The 14,547-nt window shown below is 46.0% G+C and overlaps 2 protein-coding genes across 4 annotated transcripts; both read right to left on the minus strand.

The window, feature by feature from the left end:
• Positions 1–322: 322 nt before the first annotated feature.
• Positions 323–2,223, minus strand: RPP21 (ribonuclease P/MRP subunit p21). Of its 3 annotated transcripts, none has more exons than XM_065884669.1 (5): positions 2,100–2,223; positions 1,923–2,023; positions 1,746–1,828; positions 608–733; positions 323–462 (listed from the first exon to the last, which is right to left on the minus strand). In XM_065884669.1, exons 1-5 carry the CDS (start codon positions 2,154–2,156, stop codon positions 365–367), a joined length of 465 nt encoding a protein of 154 aa, XP_065740741.1. In that variant the 5' UTR covers positions 2,157–2,223; the 3' UTR covers positions 323–364. The 3 variants fall into 3 exon arrangements, with proteins under 3 accessions (XP_065740741.1, XP_065740742.1, XP_065740740.1); XM_065884670.1 differs by having other exon boundaries at positions 601–733; positions 2,100–2,156; XM_065884668.1 differs by having other exon boundaries at positions 1,746–1,852; positions 2,100–2,156.
• Positions 2,224–4,902: 2,679 nt separating this feature from the next.
• Positions 4,903–14,225, minus strand: TRIM39 (tripartite motif containing 39). The gene is made up of 6 exons (XM_065884667.1): positions 13,773–14,225; positions 12,638–12,733; positions 8,096–8,326; positions 6,890–6,912; positions 6,194–6,309; positions 4,903–5,450 (listed from the first exon to the last, which is right to left on the minus strand). Exons 1-6 carry the CDS (start codon positions 14,223–14,225, stop codon positions 4,903–4,905), a joined length of 1,467 nt encoding a protein of 488 aa, XP_065740739.1.
• Between the last annotated feature and the right edge of the window lie 322 nt (positions 14,226–14,547).

Raw genomic sequence — 14,547 nt, forward strand, 5'->3', positions numbered from 1 at the left:
TTTAGCCAACAGTCAGGGCTACCTAAAAATGGACTGCCTTAAGGAGGATCAGGGCCTCGCAGACAACCCCATAGCCTGCGTTCCAATCATGGCACTGCACTGAGGAAGCCGGGGTGGAGGGGCACTGGAGGCAGGGTCCTGGAAATGGGAGCTGCTTCATGGGGCCAAGTGGTAATTGGGATCTCCCTGAATGGTGGGAGTATGAGGATGATAATGACAAAGGACTAAAAGGACAAAGAGGTTAGCTGGTGACAGAGAAATACAGACAGAAACAGAGGAAAATGGAGTTAAGAGCTGAAATACAGAACAGAATCATGCAAAGTTAAAGAGAATTAAAATTTATTTGGAAGACGGGGTGAATCCATCACTGGCGATTGGAACTCTGAGGCTGCACTTTCTCCTCAGGAAGGTGGGCTGGAATGCGGTGGGTTGTGTTTGGCAGGGGTTGTGGTGGTTTGGGATCTGAGTAGATGAGCAGAATTAGTTTTTTAAGACTGTGGCACCTTTCACACCAACCCAGAACCCACCAATGTGTCCACCGCAGCTCTATGTTACCCACTGTCCCTACTCCCCTGGGGTACCCCCCATTTTCTCAACCACCTCTCACCTGCCTGGCTCCCCAGCTGGGCCTCAGGCTGGTCTCCCCAGAGCAGATGCCTAGGATCGTTGAGGAACCGTTGGCTGCGCTGGCATGTCAGGCAGGTCTGTACAGTCCAGCGCTGAGCCTTGCAGCCTGGGGTGCATGAGGGGAAAAGAGAGTGCCCAGGTTTAGGAAAAGAAAAGGTCTCCTGCACCCAGTTTTGCCTCCACCGTTTTCCAGTAGGGATTCTACTCCCTCCCCACCTCGATTTGATGGTGTCAGGTCTCTGCATAAAGTCTGTCATTTTCTTGGTACCCTTTATTTATTTATTTGGTTGTGCCGGGTCTTAGTGGCAGCACGTGAGATCTTTGTTGCAGCGTGCGAGTCGTGCGGGTCGTGCGGGATCTTCGTTGCTGCATGCGGGATCTAGCCCCTGACTAGGGATTGAACCTGGGCTCCTTGCATTGGGAGCGTGGAGTCTTAACCACTAGACCACCAGGGAAGTCCCTCTTGGTACCCTTTAAGATAAAGTCCAAACTCCTTAACAAGACTCTTCAAGATCTGCCCTGTTTCCCTCTCCGGCCTCCTGTCTTGCCCTTGCCCACCTCAGAGCCAGCCTCCTGGGCTCTCAGTTCCTTGACAGCACCACAAGCTCTCTTGTCTGAGGCCTCACAAATGCCTAGGATTTCCATCTCCCACTCCCTTCCCTTATAATGAACCTCACCATCACTGGTTTAAGTAACTTAGTATTCTACTTCCCTAATTAAAGCATTTTTCTACGCTATTCTAATTGTTTCTGTCTTAGTCTGTCCCATCAGACTATAATTTCATGAGAATAATGACTCTAGAGCAATACTTGACACATCTCAGAAAAATAATTGTTGAATGAATGAATGAATATGGGAATCATGTCCTCCATGATGTCGAATAACATCTATTATCATGCACGGGCGAGGTTGCTTCTCATGGCAACATCATTTCTCTACTGCCCAGACCTAGTTTGTCCAAGTGGAGTTAAGCTGTTAACTCAGAGCTGGAGAAAGCCGACGCCTCCAAATCCCACACCTGGCACCCATCTACATCGAGGAATGGATCATTGCCCGTGCCCTCCCCCAGCCCACAGGTGTTCCTCAAACATCCCACCTCGGCAGGAGGGAGCACTCACGTCTCTGGCGCTGGGTGCAGGTCAGGCCCGGGATGAGGAGGGAAGAGCAGCCACGACAGAGGGTCCTCTTCACCGAAGGGTCCCTGGGGGCGGAGGTGGGTGGTGGTCTGGGCGCCCGCTCTCCCTCTCCCCTCCTTCCCCCGTCCAGCCCGCCGCCGGGCTCCGCACCCCTCTCACCGCCGCAATACGAGCCTCTTCGCTATGGTCCTCTCCGTGTGGCAGTAAAACCTCGCCAGTGCCTGGTTCTCGGGGTCCTGCGCGAGGACGCAGTGGGCAGCCTGAGGGAAGGAGCCGTCAGTGGGGGCCCTCCGCACTGGGCCGCCTCCCTGTGCGTGCGCCGCAACGCGGACTCACCTGGTACAGGAAGCTGAGCCTCTGGAAGGCCTCGCGGTCCTTCACCTGCCCGGCCATCCGAGCCGCGATAGCTCCCCACACGCCGCAGTCCACAGGCCCCACCCTAGGGTAGCCCCGCTCCCGGGCGTCCGCGCAAGGCCTCCTGGGAACTGTAGTTCCTGGGGCCGTGCACGCTCCTGTGCCGTCCTTACTCTGGCGACACCCTGCGGCCTCACAGACCCATCTATTTGCAAACCCACACCATCCCCTGCAATCCAAGCCAGGGGTTCCTTTATGAGTTTTGGCTTCCTTTTAGTCTTCCTCAAGCCCACGATTATATTAGGTAGAGACTGGAGAGGTTAGTGGAGCAGCAGAGAATCTTAAACTGCTAAACATCTTCAGGACAGAAGACTGGTCTCTTTATGCAGATAGGTTGGGGAGATGGTTATGTGCAATATATACCTGGCTAGACCTCCTGCCCTATGCTCCTGAAGCCAAAGGCAGATGCCCGGAAGACCTACAGACTGAAGGAGCAGTTGATACAGTCAAAAAACCCACTAGTGCCAGAGACAGTGAAATTGGAAAGGATCTTGAGGGCAGTGGAGGGAGGGAAGAGGGCTCCTGGCCCTTAGAAAGCACAGCTTACTCCCAATCTTTTCCACTTACCAAAATGCAGTGCTGGACACACAGTAAGTAGGTGATCCTCACTAACTCCTGGTCTTAGGTACTGGAAGAAACCTGTCAACAGCATCCCCTGTCCCCGAAAAAATATCCCCTGTAGTGTTCCACATGCTTTCCTCACTTCCCTCCCTTAGACCTCTGCCACTCCTTTGCTCTGTTTGACATCCTGTGATTACTTCTGCTTCATAGTTAATAACCACTCGTTCCTGAGGTTAAGGAGAGGGATAGAACGTGAATAAATCCTGAAATGGGGAGAGGGCAGAGTAAGTCAGGAGAGAATGAGGGTTCTCTCCTCTCAGACCCCCTCCTCCTCACCCCCCATCAGGCTGGACAGGGAACCAGGCCTCCAGTTTGAAGGAAATGGCTGAAATTTCCTCTCAGATTAGTTTCACAAGTGTCTCCAGGCTCAAATGAGGAGTGTTTAAAAGGTAGATGCCCAGGCCCACTCCAGACCTAGATCAATCACTGAAGGTGAGCTGCAGGAACACAATTTTTTTTTTTTTCGCCACGCCGTGCAGCTTGTGGGATGTTAGTTCCCCGACCAGGGATCAAACCTGGGCCCCTGACAGTGAGAGCGTGGAGTCCTGACCACTGGATCACCAGGGAATTCCAAGGATCATGCATTTTTAACACCCATTTCTTACACATCAACAGAGATTATCATCAAATTAACACAGGACACATAGATCACTTCAGTGGATCCTTTGTTCCATATTATGTTTTACCAACCAAAGCATCTTGCCACAAAGAACCACAGTCAAGGCACAAAGGTAAGAGGAGAGTCTGGACAAAGTCCTGTTGAGGTGGTAGGAGGAGCTGAAATGCCCTCAATAAACTGCAGTTTCTTGTCCTAATCTTCTGTGAACCCCTGATTACCCAAGTAGCAGATAATCCAGTCATTTTAGTTTGGTTTGGCATGCATTGCTTTACCTTTTTTGACAACATATGTACCCTACAGGTTGTTTATTTTGGCCTAACATTAAAATGATTTACATTCTCTGATATGAGAAATGGCAAAAGGTGAAGGATGGCAACAAACAAAATCCGGCTCTTGTGAACACTAGTTCCAGGCCAGATGCACACAGGCCAAAGGAAATTGCCTATCTGGCCCTTCCCTATACATACCACCCTCTTCTACCCTGTCCCCAGGGTGGGAAGACTCCGTTTTCTTTTTCCCTGTCTAGCTTGGACACCCTAGCCAGGTAACAAGGCTGACAACTTGGGAGTAGCTACTTAGTAGCATTCTTTAAGGCCAGGGCTTTGGATAGGAATACTTTTCTCTTTCCTCTAATACCTGACTCTCTCCTTTCCAAGTTCCCCTGGGAAAGCAGTGAAAGGGTAGATGTGTCTTGCAGGATCTCTTGCATCTTGCCTCTCCAGATGAGCAAGGTAACAGCTCTTGGAGATGAGCAACTACAAGGAGGTGGGCGATGAACCATCTCTGCTGAAGGCTAAGGCAGGGACCTGGGTTCTCTTTCTTCCTACCCCCTCCTCCCCACATTCCTACCTCTGGCCAATCCTACTCATAATGGCAACCAAAGAAACCCTTCTCCCCTTTATTATTCTTTAGGAATCTGTTCATTTAGCCCCCTTTCCTGACCTTATTTCTAACCTTCTTGATGCCCAATCTCTGCCCTGAAAATAACTCCTCAACTTCTACACCCACGAGAGCAACTGTCATTCATCTTTATTTCAATTTAGAGGTACCAAGACCCCTGTGATCTTCCTAAAAAAACAAGACTGTTTTGGGTCAAAGAACCCCCTAAAAGGATGTACAGGGGGTTCTGTTTCCGCCTCTGGTTTGAGCAAGTCAGACCCTCCCACAGACTTGTTGTTTCTGGAAAAGCCTCTCCTTCCTTCCAACCCATCCTTGTGCAATAGAAAACCTGATGGACTTCAGAGGAGACTACCCCCTGGGAACCAGCTCTCCACCCTAACAGTGAGGAGGGAGACACTGCAGTGCTCTCGTCCCAGCCCAGTCCTAACTACTCCTCCCCATAAACCATTCTAGAAACCAAGGTGTTCTCCCAGATGGTTCAGGACTGGAACCAGGCAGACACGAAGACGTTCCAGCAGGTCACAGGAAGGAAGGCCCGTAGCTCTTGACCCTGCCTCACCCTGATTATTCCCACATCCCTACCTGTCACTCCCAATCTGTTGGGGGCCTGATGGTAAGTGGTGCAGCATTCTTCCGACCAGCCCGGATGCCTGGGTAGAAGAGGGGCCAAAGTTTCTCAGTAAAAGTATCAGTGAAGGTGTAGATATGAGAGCGGTCTGTGACGTTGTAAAAAGACAGTGTACCGGCCTCATAGTCTAGGAATATGCCTACCCGCTTGGGTTTCACCTTGATGTGCAAAGGGGTAAAAGGTGTGGTAGTGGCTGCATACTTGTCCCCATTCCACAGCCGCACCCGCCAGTAGCCAGTCTCAGGGAGTGGGGTCAGTTCGCCCTTTCGGCTCACAGAGTCCCGGCACACACCCACTGCCCAGTGGGTCTTGTCGCCCACCTCCACCTCCCAGTAGTGTCGACCTGAGGTGAAACCCTCAGTAGCCAGGACACAAGGGTAGAAGGTGAAACGCTGTGGTGTATCAGGGAGATCCCGGAGTCTTGTCTCCACGAACTTGACGCTCTTACGATCTTCCGACAGGACTAGGTTAGGATGAGCAGTCTCAGGGTCCAGGGTCACATCCGCTGGCGGGAGAAGCCAGAGTGGGGAGCTAGATGAGGACGGGAATAGCTAAACGCCCCTGCCTCACTCTTCCAGCCTGCCTTTGCAGAGCCTGCTCCCTGAAAGCCCCCAGAACCCTGTGGTTTGCTTAACTTTCTCAATCCTTGGTGTCACCTAAGGGAGGGGAGGGGAGGGAACAATGGCTTCGTTTCTCATCCTGGCCCTAAAATAAACAGGTAATGATCTCTTGACTCTGCAAGGGCTGGTGGTTTATGCTCCTGCCTGGTCCTCCCTCCATCCCCCCTGACATCATCATCCATCTCACTGTGTGGAGAAGCACAAGGCACAGTCCAATGGTAAGAAAAAATAAAAATGTTAAGAAGGGTACAGAGCCAGACAGCATTATAGTCTAGCGATACAGTGACCATGTGTCTGTTTCCCTGGACAGTCTGGCTTATGACTATTTTCCAAGTAAGTATTAATAAGACCCCCTTTCACTCTCAAGAGGGGACCAGTTTCAGCAAATTATTTAACCTCTCTGGGTCCCTATTTAGAAAAGTATGGGACTAAGAGTAGATGACACCTGAGGCTTCTCACTTTGAGTTCTGTGACTCAGAGTGAGATTGAAAACCAGGTAAAGGAGTGGGTGTGAACATGGACATGAAAAGTGACAGAGGGGATAAGTGAAGTCCAGATAAAGTAGGACCTAAAGACTTTCTTCTCTCTGTCGATTCCCTCTGCTAGTTTCCTTTTGGGAACAACTCACCAATTAGCTGTTTAAGGATTTTCCTTAGTGCAAAGTACTGTCGGGGGAAATTGCTGAAGTTCTTTTCCAGCTCTATGGATACTGAAGTCACCTCCATGGTCTTCACCTTCTCACATCTAGGAGGGATGGGAAGATAGGGGAAGAAAGGGCAGGGTCAGGGGAAGCTCCAGCTTAGTGAGTATTCAGATGTTGTCATCTCTAGGGAGAAACTACAATTCTCCATCCTCACACTTTCTCCTCCCTCAAGACAAGTTCTTGCTTATTGCTTTCTTTTGCCTATCTATGGAAAGCCATACAGTCCCCTAGACAAACCCTTATCTTAATAATCAGTCTTAGAACTTTCTGGAGGTACTGTTATATTTCATGCAAATAGATAACCACCTCACCCCCGCCCCCAACCAGTTCCTCCTTCCATCTTGTTTGGACACAATTCCACCCATAGGCCCAGGTAGAATCTGGTTCTATTTCATTATCTTTGTATCTAGGAAGTCCTGATGCTCAGAGGGGAAAAGGTAAGGGACTAGTACTCCCAGTTAGATTTGCTCTCTAACTGGCTTCATGGATGCAATAAACCTTCTCCCTTTTTCTACCCAGACACTGCATGACTTTCCCATCCTTATTCCCCCAACTCCTTATTGTAGCCCTACTCTTTAAGCCAAGACCTAACTCACTCAAAGAGATACAAGAATCACTTACTTTTCCAGGGTACTTTTGACATCCTAGAGGAAGGAGAAAAGAAAGCAATATTGGTCCTGGTAGTCAAGGGTCCTAAAGGCAAAAGGTTTCCCTCCTCCCAAAAGTTCTAGATCTATTAAATAGGCATAAGGCAAACTATGGGTCACAGTGCAAGGGGACGAGCTCCAGAGGGATCTGAGTACATCTCTCCCAACCTAACCCCCACTTTCAACTCTCAGTCATCATGAAGCTTGGTAACTGATATCACTTCCAAATAGTTTCTTGTGTGCTTGTCTTTGTTCCTCAAGAACACTGGGACTCAATGCCAGGGACAGGGATTGTGTCTGCTCTTTACTCTGTCCCCCAAGTACCAACCACACACCTGTCTCCTTGAGGATCAGTACAGATAGTTCCAGACGGCTGGCATAGGAACGAATCACACTCTCCTGTTGTGGTTTGGTATCCCTTGTCTAGTATTGGTTAATAAATATTAATAACTGTGTGCCAATCCTGATTTGTGAATACTTGGGGTCCAGAAGACAAAGAAGACAAATCTCTGCCCCCCAAGGATTTCCCAGTTTAATGTGGAAGGCAGAACACACATACATGAAAGGACATGAGAGTAAATACCAAGCAATATATAACATGCAGATAAATGTACAACGAAGCCTCACTGATTCAAATGCTGGTAATGTGATCTCTAAGATAAGAAATATGTTTCCTACAGCCTTGCTAAGACCATTCATTTGCTTAAGAAAACAGATTATTTCAAACATTTTAGAGGCACCATTTACATATCAAAAGCAATATATTACTTATACATTATTTCAAGTGTCCTTCAAACTATGCTTCTATTCTTTCTGTGCACTAGGTAAATCAAGTTCCAGGACTTAAAAGTAACGGTTACTGCATTTACACAATTTTTAATGCATAGTTTTTTCACTAATTCAGACTAGACTGCCCTCCTCTCAAAAGAGTGAATTTTTTCTTTGGTACAAGTTAAGCACATAATTGTTGACAAGACATAAGAACACCGAAATGATCAGAAGGGGATGGGAGAAATCAGAGAAGGCTTTCTGTAGAGAAAGATCCTCTGAGCCTGTCTGGAAGAAAGAATTGGATTTAGAGAGGCAGAGCGGAGGAGTGAGCATTGCAGGCTGACAGAATGGCCTGTGCAAAGCTAGACTGCGCTTGGCCTGAGGGGCTATGCAGGGGCAAAGGTCGAACCTTAAGCATCTCGAAGCCCGACTGTAAGCACTTGCCCTCCACCTCAGCAGCCAAGTGGGCCAGGTCCCGGCGCTTGTCTCCAAGGTGAGCAGCATTTTCTCGGAGGCGCTGTAGAATGTCCTGTTCCTCCTCCTCTAGTCGTGAAAGTAACACCTGCTGCTCTTCATCCAGCCGCCGATGAAGCTCTTCAAATTCCTTTAGGATCTGCTGTCGACGACTCTCCACTAGTCTCTGAGAACAGAGGGTGGGTATTATGTTTAACAGGGCCAGTGGGGCATAAAGTGCCTTTCCCCACCCACCATGTGTATGAATTCACACAGACTTCCAGTGTCATTGGAAAGAGCTTAACAGGACACTCATGTTTCTCTCCACTGGAATTTCCCTTTGTAAAGAATGGCTCCATCCCTAACTAATAAGAACCTACTGTATAGCACAGGGAATTCTACTCAGTGCTCTGTAGTGACCTAAATGGGAAGGAAATCCAAAAAAGAGGGGATATATATATATATACGTATAGCTGATTCACTTTGCTGTACAGTAGAAATGAACAAAATATTCTACACTATACTCCAATAAAAATTTTTAAAAAAGAAAAGAAAAGAATGTCTCCATCCTCATTGTCACCCCTACTGATGATGGGATGAAGACCATTGGGGAGATAAAAAAATAAACCAATGTTAAAAAATTTATCTTCTTTATTAAATTAGCTTCTAAAAAAGCTATACTTCTATGTTTTAGTAAAAATATTCAAGACATTAGAACCCAATAACATGACATGTACTATTACAGATATCAGAGATACCTCTGCTATCGCCTACTCTAAAGCTCTAGTTAATGCAATCTGTCAAGAAAAGGAAAGTACTGGAAAGTCTGAGATTGTTATCATTTGTACATTGCAAGACATTTACTTGATAAAAACCAGAGAAGCAACTGGAAAAATATCAGAATCAACAAGATTTTAGTAACGGGTTGTTATAAAATATAAATGTGGATTTCAAGGCTGAACCTGTTCAACAGTTTCAAGTCACTTCAGAGACTGACAGTTTACACCCCAGAAACAGGTTATAGAAGTTTGTGAGTAAATTATTTGCTTGAAATTTGAAACATGCTTTCTTTCAGTTAAACCTCTAACATTTCTGAAACTGGATAATATATGACTCAAACTCCAGCCATAACGCATTCTGAGAGTTATCAGCAGGCATATCTTCCCTTCTGCACCTCAACTGCAACAAGAAGTGATCTCCCCAGAGGATTCCCTAAGCATCACGTGTCTGATGGGGAGGAATCAGCCAAGAGGAAAGCAAAGTTAGAAGCAGAGACTGGGACTCTGGAAGAAGGAAGTGGATAGGGCCTGGAAGGCAGGGTTGAGGGTGAATAGAGAGTGGGGCTGCAAAGCCAGGTGGGCCTTACAAGCCTTGTGTTTCTGGATTTCAAGCTAGTTCCCAGCAGAGGCTGACTAGCTCCAGTTCTAGAGCTGCTTGCTGCTTCCCATTTCACTGCTGTCTCCTCAGGAGCATATTGGAACAAAATATATTCTCACAACATTTACCATTAAGTAAAACACAGCCTTTTTTCCTGTGTGTCTGTGTGTTTAGGGGTGATGTATGGGTTGAATTTAGGTTCATAACTGTGGTAAAAAGAAAGCAAAGGGCTCTCGTATAATCTCATAATCCCTTCTCTTTTTCTCCTTCTATTTTGTAGGGCAGTGGTTCTTAATCAGGGTGTTACCTCCCTCTAGGGATGTTTTGGAAACAGGGGGCATTTTTGTTTGCATGATTGGGGGAGCTCCTGGGAAGGATGCTAACACTCCTCCAATGTGTGAAGACAACCCAGTAATATGAACTGCACCGTTTTCTAATGTTCTGCTGGATATTAAAAAAATGGAGTCCTAGACTTGAATGCCACTTTATATACAAACACAGAGTAATTCTTATATGGTTTTAATATACCTGAATTTTTCAGGAATGGCTGAAAACTCATTAAGACTGTATTTTGTTTTTCTTAGAACTTTACTGTAAGTTATTTATCATTTTGAAAAATTATGGCACCAACAGCTAAACTGCTAGTGGCATTTGAGTCAACATTACTACACAATTCCGTCAGTCTGAATTTGTATTTGTTGCATGTTGATATAGGTGCAAGGATAAAACTACACTGTAGTGTCTTTCAGGGTAGTCATGCCTAAATGTTTACATACCAGATTTTATTATAAATTACTTTATGTTGTATTATATTATACTATATTTGGGCATGATAGTCTCTTTTAAAAATTATGTGGATAGATCATTTTATCCATAATTTTCATTTCAGCATGATTAATTACAAATTATTTATTTCTAAAAGGGGCATTGGGTCTGGAGGTGGGGATGAGGGAGAGAGTTCAAAAGGTCACTGAAGGAATGCTGGTAGTTGGTGACAGTTTCCGAGACCATTAAAATGATATTAAAAAAAAAAAATGATAATATACATTAAAAAAAAACACACACCACAGTTCTGTTCAAGCATTTAACAGGTTTGTTTTTTTTTTTTTTGGTGGTATGCGGGCCTCTCACTGTTGTGGCCTCTCCCGCTGCAGAACACAGGCTCCGGACACGCAGGCCCAGTGACCATGGCTCACGGGCCCAGCCTCTCCGTGGCATGTGGGATCTTCCCCGACCAGGGCACAAACCCATGTCCCCTGCATCAGCAGGTGGACTCTCAACCACTGCGCCACCAGGGAAGCCCTATTTAGCAGGTTTTTAAAATTTTTATTCCCCTCTCCATCCTTTACCTTTAAGAAGGTGATCAACAGGAAAAGGAAAGCTAATGACTGGGAATAAGCTTCATTTTTACATATTTTAAGTTCTTCAGGAGCCCTCCAAGAGGATAAATAACATTTTTTTTTTTAACATTCACCTTTGCAATCAAAATTAGTTCAAATTTAAAAAAAAATTCAAATGTTTGTTTGTTAAAATGTATAAAGGACTAAGGTAATAATACTTGCTTCCTGTTGAAATGTCATTGTTAAAAAAAAAAAAAATTAGTGTTTCTACTGATTTCAAACCTGTGTTTAATTTCTGGTGATCCCTAAATCTCAACTCCAAAAACTCATTATTTCCTCTGGAAGCCTTTAATGCAATCAAGTTTCTCTGCTGTCTTCTTAGGAATATGCAACTGTGCTTTTTGTGCCATGTCATTTATATTTTCTCTACTTGACTGTAAGCTCAAGGAGGGCAGGGACTGTGCTTTTGCTCATCATTGTTCCCCAGTGTCAAAGACAGGGTTTGGCCTATACTGGAAGCTTAGTAAATATTTACTGATTTCTGCAGAATTAGTATCTCTGATTTTGCACATACTGGCTATATGATCTTGGACTAGACACTTATCCAAGTTCTGTTTCCTACTGTGTAAACTGGGGATAACAATACTTACCTTACAGGGTATCTAAGTTCACTCTTGTCAAATATGACTTCCTGGACTCCCTTCTCCTTGTCTTGTACCTCCTCTATGTCCCACTTGGGCCAAGTATAGCCTGAACTCTTAGAACTTAAAACTGGGCAGGGCTTCCCTGGTGGTACAGTGGTTGAGAGTCTGCCTGCCAATGCAGGGGACACGGGTTCGTGCCCCGGTCTGCGAAGATCCCACATACTGGGGAGCGGCTGGGCCCGTGAGCCATGGTCGCTGAGCCTGCGTGTCTGGAGCCTGTGCTCCGCAACGGGAGAGGCCACAGCAGTGAGAGGCCCGCATACCACAAAAAAAAACAAACCAAAAAACACACAAAAAAACTGGGCAGAACCCTAAGACCTAATACAATCTTCTAAGTCTGGAATGTCATGGACACCTAAGGAATTAATGCACAGGATTCAATAAATACTAGGTATTATTACCACTATAATTAACACACGTTTCACTGTCCAACAGAAGAAATAAGGCAGATACCAAACTACCATGCTACAAATATGGTAATGCTATGGAAGAGATGTGAAACTGTATGAAAATTAAGAAAGTTAATTTCTAAAGGGTCAGGAAAGGCTACATAGGAAGTGGTTTTCATCTTAGGATGGACAGGATCCTATAGGTAGAGGATGAGGGAGGTAAGAACATTCTAGGAACCATTATCATCCAGCATACTTGAGCTTACTTGAATTAAGAGAATGTGGTCCTAATGTTGCTGGGAGGTTCTTCCGGGCGCTGTTGGGCAGCTCCTTCATCCTTCCTCCCCAGTGCACCTTCCACATTCTCCTTTCCTCAATCCCTCTAAGGATCTCTCAGCAGAGAGCCTCCTTCCCTGCTTTACAAAGAAAAGGAGGCCAAGGGGCATGAACTCCCTCAACTCGCCAGATATAAGATGTTCTGTCCTTCACTTCTTACATCCTTCTCCTCAATTCTTAATCCATGACCATTTAAGTACAATGTTTAATCACAGTCAAGCCTAATAAAATATCATTGTTTTTGAGAGAACAGCATTTTTCTAATAAAGCAGAACTGGTAGATTAAATAATGTGTGGTTAATGTTCAGTTAATTGCCTGCAGAGCAGCCCAAGTGGGATTGCCTGCCTTTACCTTGAGTTCCCCAGGCTTCTTCTCCTCAGAGGACTTGCAGCGGGTGATCTCCTGCAGCTTCCGCTCCAGGGGCTCCAGGCACTTCTGCAGTTTTTCCTGAGGGGTGAGAAGTGGGAGAAGAATGGCATTTGGGGTTGGCTAGTACATCCTACGTTCAGAGGCTAACCCATTTGTTTTAAACCATTTGTTTGCTTCCTATCCATCTATCTCTTGATCCAACTCCCTTCCTGGCCTGTCATTTGAGGTGTCAGCTTCCTACAGGTCCCTTCTCCTGCCACCAGCCTGTCTCCATCACCTCCCTTGCTCACCAAACCTTCCTTTCACTGAATCTCACTGTTCCACTGTCACCAACTCTCTGTCCTTCCCCAGCCCTATTAATTTTCTAACTCAAGGAACTGCTTGTTACTGTCAAAGTGACCTCCTGTACCCTGATATCCTTCTTTAAACTTGTTTTCCTATCCAATTCTAACCACTTGCAAATATAATAAAATCTTGATTACTTATTCTGCAAACTACCATAAAGTCTTATTTCCAAGATTTTATTAACATTAACACTTATTAATTAAGCAAAGTACTTGATAAAGTGCTAAGACATTAAAATCTCTAATTCCTATTACTCAGACATTTACCCTGTGTCCCAGCAGTAAGTTAAACCAGATGCCATATTATCCTTTATTGGGGGAAGATGCAAACAGACTGGCTCAGCTTAGCCTGGTGGGGATCATTCTAAAGTGATGTTACCTGTTCCCAATACCAGTGGGTAAACAAGGGGTGTGCTGAGCAGGGGGACAGAATAAAGAAACCAGACCATTTTTCAGTTCTTAAGTTTGATCTTCGCCACATGGTTTCATTCATTTATGAAAAATATGATACATTCGAAGACCACACATACTCAAATGTGTTACAAAAGTCAGACAGAATTTTTTGGGGTACTCCTTACTGCTCTTCTTCATGCCTGAGGATAACTGATCAGACATACTGTGTGCCCCTGTGTACGTAGCTCTGAGGGGACTATAGAGTGAGGATCAGATACCGTCTTGCCCTCAGGAATTTACAATCCTCTACCCAGGGAGTCTCCCATCCTCTGTGCTCCTCCCTCTTGCCCTGCATTGGCATCATGTGTCTGGTTCCCTACCTTGTACTCCTGTGTGGCATCGTCCAGTGGCACGACGGTGTGGGCCCGGTGGGTGTGGGAAATTGCACATATCAAACACACAGCCTCCTGGTCCTCATAGCAGAAGAGGCTGAGGGCTTCATGGTGCTGGGGGCAGAGGCTCTCATCTCGGATCTTCCGCTTGACGGCCTGGAGCTGCTTGGCAATTTCCACCATGCTGCCCAGCTGTCGATTAGGTCGGAGACTGCGGTAGCGGGACGTCTTTCGACATACAGGACAAGGGAAGTCCCTCTCTAGGTCCTCCCACCAGCGAGTGATGCAAGCTTTGCAGAAGTTGTGCCCACACTCAATGATGACAGGCTCCTTCAGATACTCCAGGCACACAGAGCAACTTGCCTCCACCTGTAAGTTCTCCAGAGCTGCAGCTGTGGAGGCTGCAGAGGCCCCGGCCTCTAACAGGCTTGTCTCTGCCATTATTTAACTTGAGGTTAGGACGGGAGAAGAGAAAAAAAAAATGTTAGCTGGAGGTTTAGTTTTTTTTGCATCCCTGGCCTGACAGTTACCCCCATGTTAAATCCTAACTCCAGATTTAGCCCCATCATAGTATTTTACATCTTCTCTTCCACTACATTAACCTCTTTTGTTTCTCCATTTCCAAAACCTGTGACTCCCAGCCATCAATTTTTTCTCTTCAGCAAAATGACACACAACCCTCAATCTCTTGTCTTTTACCACTGCTTTCTCTTGCTAGAAACAGAGGCTTCCTTCAACTCTGAGTACTTTTCCTGATCCAGGT

This window comes from Phocoena phocoena, chromosome 10, assembly GCF_963924675.1.
Source record: "Phocoena phocoena chromosome 10, mPhoPho1.1, whole genome shotgun sequence".
Classification (NCBI taxonomy): domain Eukaryota; kingdom Metazoa; phylum Chordata; class Mammalia; order Artiodactyla; family Phocoenidae; genus Phocoena; species Phocoena phocoena.

Bases quoted from the DNA above. Each gene is read 5' to 3' on its own strand.
- RPP21 (XM_065884668.1), bottom strand. From the start codon at position 2,156: ATGGCCGGGCAGGTGAAGGACCGCGAGGCCTTCCAGAGGCTCAGCTTC. The intron at 1,853-1,922 runs GTGAGAGGGGTG...GCGGGCGCCCAG, and splicing joins AAGAGGCTCGTATTGCGGCG to ACCACCACCCACCTCCGCCC. The intron at 463-607 runs GTGAGAGGTGGT...TCATCTACTCAG, and splicing joins CCAGCTGGGGAGCCAGGCAG to ATCCCAAACCACCACAACCC.
- TRIM39 (XM_065884667.1), bottom strand. From the start codon at position 14,225: ATGGCAGAGACAAGCCTGTTAGAGGCCGGGGCCTCTGCAGCCTCCACA. The intron at 12,734-13,772 runs GTAGGGAACCAG...CTCACCCCTCAG, and splicing joins ATGCCACACAGGAGTACAAG to GAAAAACTGCAGAAGTGCCT. The intron at 6,913-8,095 runs GTTCGACCTTTG...TCCTTCCTCTAG, and splicing joins CGGGCTTCGAGATGCTTAAG to GATGTCAAAAGTACCCTGGA.